Genomic DNA, 18,622 nt, shown 5'->3' with positions numbered 1-18,622 from the left:
TCTCTGCTTTTCTCTCTCCCCATACTCTTCGTGGACCAGGAATTTGGACTTACTAAGCTGATAACTTCCCTGATAGCTCAGTTGGTAAAGAATCCGCCTGCAATGAAGGAGACCCTGGTTTTCGATTTCTGGGTTGGAAAAATTTGCTGGAGCAGGGATAGGATACCCACTCCAGTATTCTTGGGCTTCCCTTGTGGATCAGCTGGTAAAGAATCCGCCTGCAATGCAAGAGCCCTGGGTTCAATACTTGGATTGGGAAGATCCCCTGAAGAAGGGAAAGGCTACCCACTCCAGTATTCTGGCCTGGAGAATTCCATGGACTCTATAGTCCATGGGGTCGCAAAGAGTTGGACACAACTAAGCGACTTTCACTTTCACTTTCACTTCACTTTCAAGCTGATAACTACAGTGAGGATTCATGATCCAAATGATTCTAGTTTGTCCAAGAGAATTTTCTTGTATTATTTCTAGTGGCTTTTTAAAACTGTATGATCTTAACAAATGGAAACAGAATTCCTCTTAAAGGAGGAAATGTTTTTGTTTGAAGAAACATCCTGCTAAGTCAGCTTTGAGGAAGACAGAATTTTGTGAGTGCTGATTCCGTAGGCCCCAAGACATTGGAGTTTGGTGGAAGCTACGCTGCATGACACAAGCGGAAGAGCTTTTGATCTTTTGAGGGCATTGTTCCTCTGTCTTACCTGAAGAAATCTTCAGTAAGATTTGTTCATAAATGCTGTGTGCAGTTTCAGTCTACCGTTTGTTTGCTCTCGCCCTGTTGAAGGGACTGGGTCAACCCAGTATGAAACAGGCATCACACACATGTCAAAACTGGAGCCCAGGAAAGAAGACACATGAGCCAGAGCACTCATCCTGGGAACCCCAGATGTTGGAGGAGCGCTCTGGAACCTCGTGAGGCTGCAGAATTCAGGAGTTCGAGTTGCTTCCACCTGGTGTCTGGGTGGCACAGAGGCCCTCAGTTCCAACTGGGTTTCATACTAGATAAAAACACTCCTTGAGAAGAGGGTCTACTGAGTCTAAACACATCTTTTTCAGCCTCCTAGAAACCCACACGATAGTAAACACACAACATATCTAATAGATGTTAAAAATATCTATTAATTGAAATTTGAAGTCTTACAAGTAAACCAAAAATATTTTAACTTCACAGCACATAAACAAGCATTTCTTTCCACTGTCTTCTACCATTAAAAAAAAAAACAAAACTGGTTTTCTAACCTTAGTAAATCCAGTTCACCAGAATGAGTCAAAATTTCTAATGATCCAATTCTAAACCAGGATTTTGCAACACGCAGCACTACTGCACCTGGAAAAGAAACATTTATTTTAGCATAAACTATTTTAAACTGTGCAAATACAGCATAACATGCTCTTCTTAAAAGTGAAATTATTTTAATAAAAAATAGAGTGATTGAATTTATCAGAAAAACAATTAATTTACATCCTACAAAGGGCCAAGGCTTTTATCTCTTTCTTTACCTAATAAAGCATGTAATGCTGTCAGCCGTTCTCAATAGCTCTGCTTTATAACTAGTTAAATATGTTTATTATTGGTTTTCAGGTCTCCTCCCTCGCCAGAGATTTAGAGACAGGTTTCCCTGGCTCTTTCTCTTTTTACTGCTCTACGGCACTTTCTGATTTTTTACTTCTGACCTACTAACAGCTGAGGGGAAAGGTAACCAAACTTACTGGAATAAACAGGAAGTAAGAGCAATTGGGGGTTGGGGGCGTCTTCTGGGAAGGAAGTGTATGAATGTTGGTGCACTGGCTTTGTGACGTTTTGGGATGTTTTGTATTGGTTGTCCATGAATTTCCCATGTTCACTTCCCAGATGTTTTGCTATTTCAAAAGGATGGCTTAGTGATATAAGCATATGAGAAAGGATATTCTATTATAATATCATAATGCTGAACTTACATCATGACGATCCACAGGTCATGTTTTTGATTTTTTGTTTTTTAGTATTTTAAAGTCTTTACTGAATTTGTTACAATATTGCTTTCTATATTTTGGCTTTTTGGCTGCAAGCCATGTGGGATCCTAGCTCCCCGACTAGGGATTGAACCTGCACCCCTTGCACTGGAAAGCGAAGTCTTAACCACTAAATCATCAGGGAAGTCCCCACAGGCCATGTTTTACGAAGACTGCTGAGATGCCCAATATCTGCTATTCCCGAAGAAGTTAGTGATTTTATGTAAGCATTCTAAGAACTGTCATTACCTCGTTCTTTTGCAAGGTTTCCATTGTAGAATTGATCTCTCCATACCACATCATCACTCACAACCAGACTGAAAGGTAAGAGAACCATCCAAGTTATACTTTGAACTGCTAGCAAGCTATCAAGAAGTTATAAGCTATACCTATTTATGTATGGATGTGAGAGCTGGACCAGAAAGAAAGCTGAGTGCTGAAGAATTGATCCCTTTGAACTGTAATGTTGGAGAAGACTCTTGAGAGTCCCTTGGACTGTAAGGAGATCCAGCCAGTCCATCCTAAAGGAAATCAGTCCTGAATATTCATGGGAAGGACTGATGCTGAAGCTGAAGCTCCAATACTCTGGCCACCTGAAGCAAAGAGCTGACTCATTGGAAAAGACCCTGATGCTGGGAAAGGTTGGAGGCAGGAGGAGACGGTGATGACAGAGGATGAGATGGTTGGATGGCATCACCAACTCAATGGACATGAGTTTGAGCAAGCTCTGGGAGTTGGTGATGGACAGGGAAGCCTGGCGTGCTGCAGTCCATGGGGTCGCAAAGAGTCAGACATGACTGAGCGTCTGAACTGAACTGAAAACTGTAAGAAATAATGAGAAGTCACGCTCTTGGGGGTTTATCTGCTCACTTCACTGATGTGTTTCTGAAGGTAATGTGACGTAGTGCTGAAAGTTAGCTTACAGGAAAGGAATTACCTTGCAGCTCTGCTGGTGGGAATTCCGAGATAATGCAGAGCTTCACTACACAGAAATTCTCTCAGAGAGGAACGAAGGATGGCTCTGCCATCGCCATTTCTATGGGTAAAACGATAAAAAAGATTTTCAGTTATAATTCAGATAACATTAATTTTTACTTAGATGACTAAAATTTAAAAAAGAAATAAAAAAAACAAAACCAAAATGTACCGGGAGTATGGGGTCTTTCCTGAACCTTTTAATTGCAGCTCCCATTTTTCACCTTGCCTTAGGGGGAAAAAAAAAAACAACTAAATATTAGAAGATTTGTGTTAATATTTAGCAGAAAAGCTATTCTACAAGAAAACATGTAGTACCTGTTCATGTAAATTCCAATAAGATGGGCTCTTCCATCCCCAAGCTGATCTGCCCATATCCCAAACTAAAAGGGAAAAGAGAAAATTATTCATGTTTATTAAAGTGTTTATTGTAATCTTATATTCAAAGTTACTTTGTCAAATGATACTGGAACAGTGCATTTTTAAGATTATAATAATCAACAACCTGAATAAAGGTGAAAATAAAATTCAATCCATAAGTCAAATTCATTTTAAAATTATAAATTTAAGACATATAATTAATTTCTTCATCATTTTATAGCTCAGCTCAAGCTTGTTTGGTAGAATACTGACAACTGACCTATTTAATTCCAGAACATGAACTAGGAACAATTGTCAGTAGAAAATTTGCCTGTACTATACATATACAATATAAAACCAGGAACATACTGTACCTGGAAAAAATTGCTTTTGAATGGACATGATTAACTGTTTCCAGACTTTTGCATTAAGATTTGTTTGTGGTTGTTCAGCTCCCAGCTATGCCACTTACTAGCTGCGGAAATTTGTTTGGGTTACTTAATCTCAGTGAGACTGACTTTTCACTTATGTAAAATGGGAAAACCCTTGCCAGATTGTTTTAAGAATGAATGTTAATATATGAAAAATGTCTTGCACTATGTCCAACGCACCCAAGTGCTCAAAAGATGGTAATTATTATTATTGCTAATGGCTACTTGCTAAGTTAAAGATCACTCTATTTTCTTAAATTAATCAAACTCACAAGAAAGTCACAGCAATTTCAACAATTGGTTCTGTGTCCTTTTTTTTTAATCAGTCAGATTGCACACCTTGAACTTGCTTCAACATCTTGCTTTACTTCTAGAAGACAACATTAGATATAAAGCAACATCTTTGCTTTATTTCCAATTGCCTTTGCATGTACAACATCCCCAATTAATCCCGATTTAACTTCTACCAGTTTCTATTAAAAGCAGTTCTAAAACTTTGCTTTATAGCCATTCTGGCAAAATTGTATTCTATTTGTCTTTCTGAGGCTTTTATACTGATGCATCATGCGACCTGACTTCACTTAAATCTCTTGCCAAGAACTCCACAGAATGAGTTTTTTTGCAGTAATTCACACAGCTATTATATTGTGCTGCCTCAGTTTCCTCAGTTTTATCAGGGAAACTTAGGAAATCACATCAGCTAATAGATTAAACATTTCATGACACATTGCTCTAGAAACATCTTGGTGAAGTTTCAATATACTAATATTAGATAAATTAATGCAAGGAGAAGGAAATGGCAACCCAGTCCAATATTCTTGCTGGGAGAATCCCATGGACGGAGAAGCCTGATGGGCTATAGTTCATGGGCTTGCAGAGAGTCGGACACGACTGAAGTGACTTAGCATGCATACACGTCTATAATGGGATAGCATTTCCACCAGCTGCTTATATTTGCATAAGGAAGTGATACTGGTGCTATTTTTTTTAATTAATTAATTTGGCTGTGCCACGTCTTAGGCACTCGGGATATTCAATGTGTTGTGGCATGCGGAATCTTTTAGTTGTGGTGTGTGGGATCTAGTTCCCTGAGAAGGCTTCGATCCCAGGCCCCCTGCATTGGAATGCTGAGTCTTAGCCACTGCACCACCAGGAGAGTCCTGGTACTATTCTTACCTGGTGGCCGCCATATCTGTGAGCCAATGGAATGGATCCAAATACTATCTTTCCACCACTTACAAGCTGGATAAAATCATCTGTTTCTGAGACAGATAAATCAAGGTCCAAAATATCTTCTAGCACTTCCTGAGGCAGGGAAAAAAAAAAACTTCTTTCAAACTTAAGTAATCCTTTAATAGTTTTTGAGAAAATAAACTTTATGGAAGAAGGAAAATTAAAAGAATAAACTTCTTACAAAATTAGACTAATATCTTCCCAGAAGAGATGTACCATACTTTTTAGGATTATTTATGCTACTTGGGAAAATTAGTTCTATTAGATAGTTCTAAAATTTTTGTGGATTTCTTATTATGCATGGTAAAATAATATTCTTCCTAGCACATATTTTTTCAAGGAAGTAGAAAAAAGTAAATGTCCTTTTTTTTAATCTCAAATTCATTTATATCTTGAGAGAACACTTTAGAATTTGTTATTAGAGCCCCTTTCTAAGAATTTAATTCATTTACCTCTTTTTTTTTTTTTTTTTTTTTTTTCACAAAAGTGTGTTTTCCTTGTAAGATAATTTAAAAAATGAAACTAAGTATCAGTCCCAGGAGTAAGTATTCAAAAGTGATTTCTAAGAATGACATTCTCCAAGTTAGAAAGTTTAAACACAAATAGACTAACAAGTTAACTCCAAAAAATGTTACTAATTTTTAGACAAAATTATAGTGAGTTAAGTATTTGTGTTATGAAAAAGTAAAGCCTAACCTTTGAAACTGCTACAAGACGTACTCTTGATTGGAAAGGAGTGGGGAAGGCAATTGAAAAAACACAGTTTTTCACTTTACGCACATAATTTTCTTTAACAGGATCAGTTGGCAACACAGCTGATTAAAAAAAAAAAAAAGACCTTCTTAATGTTCTCATTTGTTGCATATACAGCATTAATAATCCCCAGAAAGGCTACAGTTCTTCAAGAAAATCGACTTGAACTACTATTTTGTTCACACTTTGCTATTTAAAGCTATCCCATTATTTTCAACCATTTTCTGATTCCAGTCTCAGTGAGAAACTTCAAAACATTTGATACATGCCTGTTCACAATGCTAGAAATTTAAAAATTGCCTCTAAAGAGATGTGTTTCATAAGGTCCATACACTAAACTCGGAGAAGGCAATGGCACCCCACTCCAGTACTCTTGGCTGGAAAATCCCATGGACGGAGGAGCCTGGTGGGCTGCAGTCCATGGGGTCGCTAGAGTCGGACATGCCTGAGCAACTTCACTTTCACTTTTCACTTTCCTGCATCAGAGAAGGAAATGGCAACCCACTCCAGTGTTCTTGCCTGGAGAATCCCAGGGATGGGGGAGCCTGGTGGGCTGCTGTCTATGGGGTCGCACAGAGTGGGACACGACTGAAGTGACTTAGCAGCAGCATACACTAAACTACATATTTTAAAAGCTGTAGAGGAAAAGGGAGAGCTTTGAACATGCTTACTTTTAAGTATAATTCTTAAAACCTTAATGTTCTCCTAATCTAAAGCAATTAAAACAAAAATATAAAAGAGATTAGGTGTATTACTAAGATATAAGAAACACAAAAATCTATGTTTCTGGATAAAGATATCATCAAGTTACCACTGTCACCAAATTATTTACCAAACATAATGGAAATCCAATCAAAATCCTAGTAGAATTTCTTTTTTGAAGAAACAAAGTGTAAATATAGGAAAATAAAGACTTTTTTTTTAAATAAGATAGGAGCTTCCTTATCATTTTAAAACTTATAAAAATATTGCTATCCCCAAAATAGATGCAAAAATCAATGGGACACCAAAAGCACATTAAAAGTAATGTAAGAGTTCCCTGTATAATGAAAATGATTATTTTGAATCTGTGGAGAAAGGTGGCATCAGGTTGATTTGCTAAACTGTTTGGAATAACTCCTATTTATTCCACCCAAGCCTAGGTGAACTAAATATCAGTTATAATAGAAACAAGAGAATTCTTATATCTCCTCCATGGGAGTAAAAAACAGGCAAATGTGGGTCAGATTTAGGTCTTCATAGTTTTCCCTAAGTACATGGCAAATAAGGCAGCATCATGGGAAATTATCCACCAACAAAACCTCTGATTAGTAGATGATCCAATAGCTTGTTTTCTTCTAGGAGAGCCACTGTGTGGAAACAGACTAAATTATATAATAAAGGCATTTTCTTTTACGGTGCTATACAATTTCAGTAGAGCATGGCAAGTATATGATGTTTAACTGATAGTTATGATTTTGTAGATGGACTCATACTTTGGCAAGGTAGTTCATCAGCTGATACCTGTAATCACTGACCATGGAACAAAAAAGACTTTCACAGGCAGTCAGTCCTCACCCTTATTACATTCAGCCAACTCATCAGTCAGAGACCAAGACCCCAGCAAAAATTCCAACTATATGTTAACGCTTTATCTTAACGTTTCGGAGAAATTGGTAATAGAAGTAAGGGTATCGTTTCAATTCTTCAGAATTCAGTGGGGCCTCGGAATATGAAATGCACAAAAATGGCTAACCTTTCAGTGCAACCATATTTGAACCGCTTCTCTCAGTAAATGTTATCACAGTTATATTGATAATTTTATCAGTTATTGAATAACCTCAAAATGAGGTACTTCTATGCAGTACTATGAAACAATATATGGTTAATACATATATAGTATATGTATAATCCTTCCTTGGCTGTAAAACCTAGTCCTACCTAGTGTTAGAACAGTATCTTCATGATGGAAATGTTGCCAATTCTGCAATATCAAGATAACTTTGAAAATGTTTTTAGCAATCCATTTATTCCATTTTTATCAGTATTGCTAGTTGTTTCTTTTAAGGGTAGTGAAAAACACTGCACAAAAGGAGTCTGTTCTTTGGCAGTTAATCACTTGGCATAGACCGTGTGTTAACTTCCTAGACTCATGCTTGACTTTAGTTCAGTTCAATTCAGTCGATCAGTTGTGTCCGACTCCCTGCGACCCCATGAATCGCAGCACGCCAGGCCTCCCTGTCCATCACCAAATGCCATGATCTTCGTTTTCTGAATGTTGAGCTTTAAGCCAACTTTTTCACTCCTCTTTCACTTTCATCAAGAGACTATTTAGTTCCTCTTTCTGCCATAAGGGTGGTGTCATCTGTATATCTGAGGTTATTGATATTTCTCCCAGCAATTTTGATTCCAGCTTGTGCTTCTTCCAGCCCAGCATTTCTCATGATGTACTCTGCATAGAAGGTAAATAAACAGGGTGACAATATACAGCCTTGACATACTCCTTTTCCTCTTTGGAACCAGTCTGTTGTTCCATGTCCAGTTCTAACTGTTGCTTCCTGACCTGCATATAGGTTTCTCAAGAGCCAGGTCAGATGGTGTGGTATTCCCATCTCTTTCTGCTTGACTTAGTTGGGTCAAAAGAACTACTTTGTATTCTCTGGGTGTCCAGTTGGTGGGTTATTGTTCATCAGAAGTTTAGTTATAATGTTGGAGGCCTTGACTAATTTCAGCTGCTTTCCCTACTGAACCTTGCCATTACTACATCTTTGTAACAGCCAGGTTGTTGTTTTAATCTGGCAAACAATGTCTCAATGAAAACGGCTTAACAGAATCATGCAGAATCCTATTCTACCAACTATCTGAGCTTGGGCAAGACACTTAATTCATCTATATCTGTATCCCTATCTAGAAAAAAAGGGCAAACGATACTATTTGATTTCACAGGATTGTTACAAGTTCAAGGGTTTACTGCAACTCTATTTTGGCAAATTCTACCTGTTGGTTATTTCTTAATATGTAAACCTAGGTCAAGATAAGCCACCAGGTACATAGTAACAACCTTAATCTAAAGCACCTGACACATCTTTTACATAATTTTCAAGATTGGAGTGGGGGAACACCTGGATTAAATGGACATTAAAAATTTTTTTTTATTCTTTTATTCAGTTGAAGAAACACTTTGAAGATAAATCTAAAAATACTGTGCTCAGCTATTTCGGTACTTATTTTTTTTAAGCGCAAAATGCATGGGTAAGAAGAATAAGAAAAAAATATCAGAGAATCACAGTTGTCTGCTTGCTGGTCTACTTCCTCATAGGAGAGTTATTTTTTGTTTCTTTTTGAGGAGGACAGAGCAAGTTTCTATTTCTGTATCACTGATGCTTACACTGTCTGATCAGCTTTGTGCGTTTATGTGCTTGTGTTGAATGATTAATTGTATCACAACTTCTGTTATAAAGGCTCAGACGGTAAAGAATCTGCCTATGCGGGAGACCTGGGTTCGATCCCTGGGTGGGGAAGATCCTCAGGAGAAGAGAATGGCTACCCACTCCAGTATTCTTGCCTGGAGAATTCCATGGACAGAAGAACCTGGAGGTCTACAGTCCAAAGACGCCCTGTTAGTACCATGACAAGAATAGATGTGGATATATGATTAAGCAAAGGACTTTTTAACCCTTCTCGGGTATTAGTCTTGTCCACTCTCCAGTATCCCCTGGGCTGTTTACAAGTAGCTTCAACATTATCAAATAGGAAATAACTCCACACAGCTCAATACACCCACGCGCGGGGCTCACACATCCAGATGTGAGCAAGACCGCCAAACTAGACCACGATATACCTATGAGGTTTTCAGAGGAGAGAGTCCAGAAGTCGAGAGACGAGACTAATCTAGCTCCTCTTTCACAATAGCCCTGCTCGGGGTTTGACCTGTTCCTGGAAAGGTGCAAAAGGCTGGCATTTCCCTGAAGGCTAGGTCGCCATAAGGAGCCGACAACGGCGTGGCAGGTGACGCCCAAGAGAAGCAGCGGCGGAAACTGGAGCCTCCAAATTAGGCAGCAAAACGGGAACTTGATCCTCTGCGTCCAATTTTCGCCTAAAAACGGAGAAGGAAAGTTAAGGACTGTTCGTCGGGCGCCCCGTAGCATTTCCAGGTGACAGATGGTTTCCGCCAGGGGTAGACTGTGGCGGTGACTGCCGGAGGCACGATCTGGATCGGCAGAGGCCGCTTCCCGGGAGGAAGATCCCGCTGGCTTCTCCCGGCCCTGCGGCCGGCGGAGGTACGAAGGGTCCAGCCGTCGCGGAGTAACCTTTGTGGCCGCCCCTCCAGCTCTCCAGCTAGAGGGTCCTCCATCAGGAGAGCGAAGGGGCGGGGTGTGCGACTCCAAGCTCTTCCGGTTCCGGACTTCCGGCTCCGGGTCCCGGGAGGCGGGGCCGCTGGGCCAGAGGCGGAGCCGCCCCCCTGCCGCGACTTTCAGACTCGGACCATGGCCTCGTGCTGGTGGCCGTGGCGGTGGCGGCGCGGCTGCTCTTGGAGGCCGGCGGCGCGGAGCCCCGGGCCCAACTCCGCCGGCCGCGCGGCACTCTATGCGCCGCGGGCTGCCGCCGTCGCCGCCGCTGCCACTGTCGCCGTCGCCCGCGCGCAGGTGAGGCTGGGGAGCGCACGCCGCGGCCGGACTCAGAGGTCACGGCGCCAATGACAGCGGCGCCGCGGAATGAATGGGGCGCAAGCTGCACGCGCGGCGGGCGGGGACCGTGGGGCCGCGCTGGGATGCGACCCTGGGCTGGCCGGGCTCCGAGGATGGAACTGAGCCGAGGGTTGGGCACCTGGCGGCCGCCTGAATTACTGACACCCCACGCTGGGCTGTAGAGCGATGTCCTGGGACCGGGGAGCATCTTGGGTGTCAGGAAGGGGCGACGAGGAGCCGGATCCTGGGCAGCGCAGGTGTAGCCCAGTTTTCTCCTGGAATCTGTGTAACGCGTGGAGAGCGTCTGCAGGTGTTTCCTTTCGAGTTAACAGTCAAGGCTTCGGGGGCAACCGAACTTAATTGGGATTTCAGGGCAAAAGGTGCTCTGAGCGCTCAGACATGCGGAGGGCCGGGGTAGCCTAGGAATAGGTCTCGTGGAGAACGCAGGGATGATGCTCAGAGTGAACCGGAGATCGGTTGTGCGGTAGTTGCTTCGGAGGGAGGGCTCAACTAACTGGACGGGCTGGAAGAAGAGGCCCAAGGATGCCGCAGAAGTGGAGAAACCTTGATGTTTAAGTCTGACTTCTTGAAGTAGAGTCAGAATCTGAGTACTAAATTTTGGTGTTCTCTCCTGCTGCCTTTGGACTCCATCTCTTTCTCCCTTTGTGGTCAGTTTAGCTCCTGTGTATTGACAAGTTTCTGTGGCTCTGTGAATCCTTTTCTGCACTCTAGTGATTAACTTGCTGTAGGCTAAGCTCATATTGGATATATAACCACGCAAGATCGATGCGCTCACTGTCTTTTGGAGACTTCTCCCGTCACATAGCTATTGTTATGTGTTTCCTCTCATCTGCAAAACTCATTTTTTTTAAAAAAGTTTATTTGAATTTAGGGCTTTCTTAGATTTGGTACACTTCCGTGTACCCATCAAATACCATTTCCCAATATGAAATATGTAGCATTTCTAAGTGTCTGCTTTTGGATACATATGGGTACATAAATCACAACTTACTCAGAACAGACACTTGAAGAGAGAATGGCAGTTGGGCTGGTCTACAGAAGAGACAGTAAAGAGAGAATATGGGGAATAGAAAGACTGTGGGATCTGTGTAGGTGCTGTCCTAGCCAGGCTTCAGATATTCCTAGTACTGCAAATGACGATGTTATTTGCAGAGAGGGATGCACCCACCACTGATGACATTGATTCTTCTTTGACGCTCCTGCTTTTTAAAAAATCCATGCCCATTAAGCAATTATCTTAGGTACATAAAGGGTGCTTTCCTGGAGAGCATTGTTGGAGGAGCTTTGCTGATAATCCCGGTACCGTATATCTCTTTTTTATTAATTTTATTTATTTATTGGCTGGGTTTTGCTGCGTGGGCTTTTGTCTGATTGCAGCGAGCAGGGCCACTCTCCAGTTGCAGTGCACTGGCTTCTCTAGTTAGCGCAGCGCGGGCTCTAGGGCGTGAAGGCGTCAGTAGTTGTGCCACGTGGGCTCAGTAGTTGGTCTCCCAGGCTCTAGAGCACAGGCTCAATAATTGTAGCACACGGGCTTCGTTGCTCTCCAACATGTGGGATCTTCTGGGACCAGGTATCGAACTCATGTCTCCTGCATTGGTAGGCAAATTCTTTAACTCTCAGCCACCAGGAAAACCCGATCCCGTATATTTCTGATTTCTGTGTCAGTGGTATTTTTTGCTGTAAATTAATACAGGAGCCTTCTGATGTCTGCCTTAGGAGAGGGTGTGTTTTGGCTAGTTCAAGTCTCATAGGGCCTCATGGTCCTTGGGGACAAAGAGCAACAGTAAAGCCACGCCCAGCTATCCCAGCAAAGCTCCACTCTTACTGATGCTTGTACGTTCTCTCGACCTCTTGACTGAGAGTGTTCACATATCTTGTGATAGTACAGAAACCAGGCCATGTCCGATTGTGCCAAATCACTAGTCAGTATGTCTTGATTCTTACTCAGCATTTTCTCTCTCTCTCTTTTTTTAAAGTAACTTCGTGGGATGCAAGTTGAATTTCAGGGGAGAGTATGAGATGGAAAGATAGAAAATCAGATTTGGGAGATGGTTGATGTTCGCACTAGTCGTGGCCCCTAGGTGGACCCGGTTCCACAACACCCTTTGAATACAGCTCTTCTGTGTATCTCTAACCTCACTTCAAAAAACCTCACCCCAAGATACTTTTAAAGCAGAAGATAGCTTGGCTGAATACCTCCTATAAATCTTCACAGCCAAGAGCTTTACCTGTAATCACTGTCTCAAGATAACTACTAGGAAATGTTGGGATTTGAGCCAAGACCCACCCTCCAGCCTTTAAACAAGCTACACGTTGCCCAGTAATTAAGAGTAGGCTATGCTAGCTGTGTAATTTTAACTCTTCACTGCACTTAGAGCTTAGGTTTCAAATTGAATAAGTATTATAATAAATACTAAATTCATGTGAATTATTTACGTGTGAAGGCTGAAGAAGTAGGTTAAGTGTCACGTTAGGTTGAATTCAAAGGAGGATTGTCAGTTTTTTTCTTTAGGACATTGTAATGCCTGGGATGTCATTAATGGATATGTAATGCCATGGAGAAGATACAACTCTGGGCCACCTTCTTCGGCCACTACCTGCCAGGCAAAGTCAGCATTTATTGTCATTTTATTTTATTTATTTTTTAAAATACTGGGCCATTTAAAAAATTATTTATTTGACTGCGTTGGGTCTTAGTTGCAACACATGGGATCCTTCCTTGCAGCATAGGAAGGATGCCTTGCTTCAAGGCATGTTGGATCCTGGTTCCCTGATGAGGGATTGAACCCATGTACCCTGCATTGCAAGGTGGATTCTCCCCTACTTGTCCACCAAGGAAGTCCCTATTGTCATTTTAATACATCTAAAGCAGTATGTGGTTCACTAGAGAAAATTCAGAAAATATGACTTAAAAACAAAACGCAGAAAAACTCCCATGATCTGATTTATTTCAAAACAACCATTTTTAATACCCCCCTTATGGGATTCCGAACCCAGGATTTTATTTGTATAGTTATACAAATTTTTAGTGGAATCACATAGTGCACACTGTTCTGTAGGTGCTTTTCTCTATTGATGTGTTGTAAACATATCTGTATTATCAGTTTTTCAGACTTTTCTGAATTTCAAGTTCCCTGGCTGTATCACACGTAGTTGTCAGAGTCAAGCCCACATTGTAGGACTTTAAAAGTCTTGGTTGTAAGACCAATACAGTGGATTCGTTTTCTTTTTGCTAGTGCTAAATCTGTCCTTGGTCAAAATGTTTTCTTTAAATATCCTCTAAGAGGCCTTCCTGCATCAGATTAGTAGTTTTTGAAATGCGTGTGTCCGTGAATTCTTCGCATTTGCCTGCTGATCTCTGGGTCGCCAGTGCCTGCCCATTTCCTGACCCAAACAGTGCACAGCAATTCTCACCACAACCTCTGGGGCTTCTAGAGGCCACCTTCTGTTGTTCTTGATCTCTGATTAAGTTACTATTATCAAAATGTGCTGCTGAGCTCGTTTGTTAATACTACTTTTCAAGAAGTACCATTTCCAAGTATATTCAGGAACAGTGGCTTGACACAGGCAGTGTTTGTGTAACTAAATTTCTTAACACTGACATCCTCTTGCACTGTCTGGGCAGGTGCTTTGGGGATCTTGATTATTGTCTTAAACCAATTTAAGATTTTAAGAGTGTAAGCCACACTAATCCTTACTACTCTCTGTCCAGTGTTAGTTAAATGGAAGGGAATTTCAGATCTGGAAAGATAGGTATAAATGTGGAGCAGTCTTTGGGGGAAGGCATAGATAATAGATGTTTTCTATTTCCTGCTTTTTTTCCATATTTATATTTTCTGTAATGACAGATACTGCTTTTGTAATATGGAGGGGAAACTTTCTTAACCATTTTCTCTGGTTTGCAGTCTCTAAATGGACAACTAAAAGATTAGTTCAGTCAGTTCAGTTCAGTCACTCAGTTGTGTCCGACTCTTTGCGACTCCATGAATTGCAGCATGCCAAGCCTCCCTGTCCATCACCAACTCCCGGAGTTCACTCAGACTCACCTCCATCGAGTCAGTGATGCCATCCAGCCATCTCATCCTCTACCCTTCTCTTCCTGCCCCCAAACCCTCCCAGCATCAGAGTCTTTTCCAGTGAGTCAACTCTTTGCATGAGGTGGTCAAAGTACTGGAGTTTCAGCTTTAGCATCATTCCTTCCAAAGAAATCCCAGGGCTGATCTCCTTTAGAATGGACTGGTTGGATCTCCTTGCAGTCCAAGGGACTCTCAAGAGTCTTCTCCAACACCACAGTTCAAAAGCATCAATTCTTCGGTGCTCAGCCTTCTTCACAGTCCAACTCTCACATCCATACATGACCACTGGAAAAACCATAGCCTTGACTAGATGGACCTTTGTTGGCAAAGTAATGTCTCTGCTTTTAAATATGCTATCTAGGTTGGTCATAACTTTCCTTCCAAGGAGTAAGCGTCTTTTAATTTCATGGCTGCAGTCACCATCTGCAGAGATTTTGGAGCCCCGAAAAATAAAGTCTGACACTGTTTCCACTGTTTCCCCATCTACTTGCCATGAAATGATGGGACCGGATGCCATGATCTTCGTTTTCTGAATGTTGAGCTTTAAGCTAACTTTTTCACTCTCCTCTTTCACTTTGATCAAGAGGCTTTTTAGTTCCTCTTCACTTTCTGCCATAAGGGTGGTGTCATCTGCATAAATGAGGTTATGGATATTTCTCCCAGCAATCTTGATTCCAGCTTGTGCTTCTTCCAGCCCAGCATTTCTCATGATGTACTCTGCATAGAAGTTAAATAAGCAGGGTGACAATATACAGCCTTGACGTACTCCTTTTACTATTTGGAACCAGTCTGTTGTTCTGTGTCCAGTTCTAACTGTTGCTTCCTGACCTGCATATAGGTTTCTCAAGAGGCAGGTCAGGTGGTCTGGTATTCCCATCTCTCTCAGAATTTTCCACAGTTTATTGTGATCCACACAGTCAAAGGCTTTGGCATAGTCAATAAAGCAGAAATAGATGTTTTTCTGGAACCATCTTACTTTTTCGATGATCCAGCGGATGTTGGCAATTTGATCTCTGGTTCCTCTGCCTTTTCTAAAACCAGTTGAACATCTGGAAGTTCACGGTTCATGTATTGCTGAAGCCTGGCTTGGAGAATTTTGAGCATTACTTTACTAGCGTGTGAGATGAGTGCAATTGTGGGGTAGTTTGAGCATTCTTTGGCATTGCCTTTCTTTGGGATTGGAATGAAAACTGACCTTTTCCAGTCCTGTGGCCACTGCTGAGTTTTCCAAATTTGTTGGCATATTGAGTGCAGCACTTTCACAGCATCATCTTTCAGGATTTGAAATAGCTCAACTGGAATGCCATCACCTCCACTAGCTTTGTTCATAGTGATGCTTCCTAAGGCCCACTTGACTTCACATTCCAGGATGTCTGGCTCTAGGTGAGTGATCACACCATCGTGATTATCTTGGTTGTGAAGATCTTTTTTGTATAGTTCTTCTGTGTATTCTTGCCACCTCTTCTTAATATCTTCTGCTTCTGTTAGGTCCATACCATTTCTGTCCTTTATCGAGCCCATCTTTGCATGAAATATTCCCTTGGTATCTCTAATTTTCTTGACGAGATCTCTAGTCTTTAACCCATTCTATTGTTTTCCTCTATTTCTTTGCACTGATCGCTGAGGAAGGTTTTCTTATCTCTCCTTGCTATTCTTTGGAACTCTGCATTCAGATGTTTATATCTTTCCTTTTCTCCTTTGCTTTTCGCTTCTCTTCTTTTCACAGCTATTTGTAAGGCCTCCCCAGACAGTCATTTTGCTTTTTTGCATTTCTTTTCCATGGGGATGGTCTTGATCCCTGTCTCCTGTACAATGTCACGAACCTCATTCCATAGTTCATCAGGCACTCTATCAGATCTAGTCCCTTAAATCTATTTCTCACTTCCACTGTATAATCATAAGGGATTTGATTTAGGTCATACCTGAATGGTCTAGTGGTTTTCTCTACTTTCTTCAATTTAAGTCTGAATTTGGCAATAAGGAGTTCGTGATCTGAGCCACAGTCAGCTCCCAGTCTTGTTTTTGCTGACTGTAAAAGATAAAAGATTACTATTTTTTATAAATTACGGGAATTCTTACGTAGTGTTATAAAAGTTTTTCATGAATATTCTTTTAGAAGTTTCTTAATATTTTATTTTATAGATGTCCTATTGTAATCTTATGAAGAGTTTAACATCTGCCTTTCGAAATATGTATGGTGTATCACGGTAAGTTTATTATCCGTATTGCAGCTAAAATTATTAGTTATATATATTGCCAGTAAATGTCTATTCTAAATTGCGGTGGGCTATTCAATTCAGGAAATTGACTATGCTATTTAAGTGCCATAATACCTGCTTTGTGTGATCTTGGTCTTCTTAAAAAAAAAAAACAGTCGTCCATTGGTGGGGGTGGGGGAGGGGACATTGGTTCTAGGGTACTCTCACCTCACATACCAAAATTAGAGATGCTCAAGGCCTTTATATAAAATGGCATAATATTTGCATATAACCTACACACATCATCCCTTATACTTTGTCATTTTTAGATGATTATAATACCTAATATAAATGCTAGCCAAATAGTTGCCTAAGCATGGTAAATTCAAATTTTGCTTTTTGAAACTTTCTGGAATTAAATATACACACACACATATATATTTTCAAAATTAGGTTGTTTGAATCCAGAGATGTAGAACCCGTAGACAGAGAGGCCCAACTGTATAATAAAATTTAAACTTGGACTTCTCTGGTAGCTCAGGGTAAAGAATCCGCCTGATTCGATCCCTGATTGGGGAAGATCCCATATGCCTCAGAGCAACTAAGCCATGCACCACAAGTTCTGAGCCCGCGCTCTAGAGCCCAGAAGCTGAAACCAGTGAGCCTTTGTGCTGCAGCTGCTGAGCCCGTGCACCCTAGAGCTCATGCTCTGCAGGTAGAGAGGCCACTGCACTGCCAACCTGATACATTGCACCTGGAGAAAAGCCCTCACAGCAACTGAAGACCCAGCATAGCCAAAAAAAAAGAAATCTGACCTTTAAAAAAAATTTTAAACTCAGAACACAGTGAACATGGTTTATATTTCTTTTGATTTTGTGGCTCCCTAGGTCCTGGTTATGAAAATTGGTGTAGTGTTGAGCAGGATCAGAATTTTATATGATCTTTGAAATTATAATGACCTTTTTGCATTCATGCTTAATTCCCAGCAAGTATCTAGGCTTCAATTTGCCATCCTCCAGGTCTGTGTAATTCTTACTTTAAAATGAAGTAACTCGGTAAAACAGTGCCCAGTCTTCCATTGTGTGCATTTCTGCTTAGGTTCCATCACACGACGCCAGTAGCTTGCTGCTTCAGTGAAACACTGAGCGGTGAGAAGTACACCGACCCTTTTAAGATTGGCTGGAGAGACTTGAAAGGTCTCTATGAAGACATCAGGAAGGTAAGAGATTTTTGACGATACTGTGAAGTTAGGTTGATTTCTTTGAATTACGAAAAAACAGTGCAGGTTTTCCCATGTGTGCCATGCCATTGCAGACCTGATTCCCAAATGTCTGGTTTTAAATGTTTCTTGAGCCATGAGTATGGGGCAGTGTGGAAGATGCGATACAAGTCACCGCCCAGAGGCGGGCAATGGCAGGAATGGGAAACTGAAAAAAGAGAAGGTTCCGGCCACAAGTGCATGTGCACAGAGGCTTCTGACTCTTCTCCCCAGATCGGTCCCCTGCACCGGGCCTGGTGCGGCTCTGAAGCCTCCAGTGCCTCCTGCCACTGTCCTCCTCTCCGGTTCTGAATATCAGTGCTGGGATGCCCCCTACAGGACTTTCTTCATCAGGCATTCTGTTGCCCAAATTTTCAGTGGCCCCCAGCCTCACGTGGATTCTCCTCTGCTGCCCAAGATGCTCATGTTCCCCTGGTCAGCTTCCTTCCCCTTTCAAGGTTCTGCATTTACCCCCGCCAGCCCCCACCCCACTCTGCTGTCCCCACGGCACCAGCACTTCCTGTCCGAGGAGCCACGCAGAAGCTGTGGAGGAGGAGCTCCCTGAGCGCCTGCCCCGGCCCCTTACAGTGCACGCCCCTGCCGGAGCTTGCCTCCTCCAGCGTCGGCCCTGTGTCTGGTTAAGTCCCACGCCCTTTGCCTC

General features: G+C 41.7%; 2 protein-coding genes across 14 annotated transcripts in view; one reads left to right on the top strand and one right to left on the bottom strand.

The window, feature by feature from the left end:
- LOC129625380 (protein adenylyltransferase SelO-like) overlaps nucleotides 1-9,965 on the bottom strand; it is a 33,099-nt gene extending 23,134 nt beyond the window's left edge. For all 3 annotated transcript variants that reach the window (XM_055543631.1, XM_055543633.1, XM_055543630.1), the window contains exons 1-8: nucleotides 9,562-9,965; nucleotides 5,685-5,803; nucleotides 4,932-5,060; nucleotides 3,283-3,347; nucleotides 3,137-3,193; nucleotides 2,927-3,025; nucleotides 2,239-2,306; nucleotides 1,237-1,324 (exon numbers count right to left, since the gene is read on the bottom strand). In XM_055543631.1, the coding sequence (XP_055399606.1) occupies nucleotides 1,237-1,324; nucleotides 2,239-2,306; nucleotides 2,927-3,025; nucleotides 3,137-3,193; nucleotides 3,283-3,347; nucleotides 4,932-5,060; nucleotides 5,685-5,803; nucleotides 9,562-9,868 (932 nt within the window). In that variant the 5' untranslated portion in view covers nucleotides 9,869-9,965. The remainder of the gene's footprint in view (nucleotides 1-1,236; nucleotides 1,325-2,238; nucleotides 2,307-2,926; nucleotides 3,026-3,136; nucleotides 3,194-3,282; nucleotides 3,348-4,931; nucleotides 5,061-5,684; nucleotides 5,804-9,561) is intronic.
- The window catches only part of PDSS1 (decaprenyl diphosphate synthase subunit 1), a 39,933-nt gene continuing 31,172 nt past the window's right edge, over nucleotides 9,862-18,622 (top strand). For 3 of the 11 annotated variants that reach the window (XR_008701411.1, XM_055543647.1, XM_055543645.1), the window contains exons 1-3: nucleotides 10,208-10,366; nucleotides 16,648-16,712; nucleotides 17,775-17,922. Coding sequence is in view for 10 of the 11 variants with exons in the window: in XM_055543647.1 (XP_055399622.1) it covers nucleotides 10,208-10,366; nucleotides 16,648-16,712; nucleotides 17,775-17,922 (372 nt within the window). In the remaining variant the exon portion in view is untranslated. Of the gene's footprint in view, nucleotides 10,001-10,207; nucleotides 10,367-10,782; nucleotides 11,077-15,783; nucleotides 15,889-16,647; nucleotides 16,713-17,774; nucleotides 17,923-18,622 lie in introns of those variants that run through there. The other 8 variants (XM_055543652.1, XM_055543649.1, XM_055543654.1 and 5 more) reach the window with 8 other exon arrangements.

Source organism: Bubalus kerabau, chromosome 13 (assembly GCF_029407905.1).
Source record: "Bubalus kerabau isolate K-KA32 ecotype Philippines breed swamp buffalo chromosome 13, PCC_UOA_SB_1v2, whole genome shotgun sequence".
Taxonomy (NCBI): Eukaryota; Metazoa; Chordata; class Mammalia; order Artiodactyla; family Bovidae; genus Bubalus; species Bubalus kerabau.
This window is presented reverse-complemented; position numbering and strand designations above follow the sequence as displayed.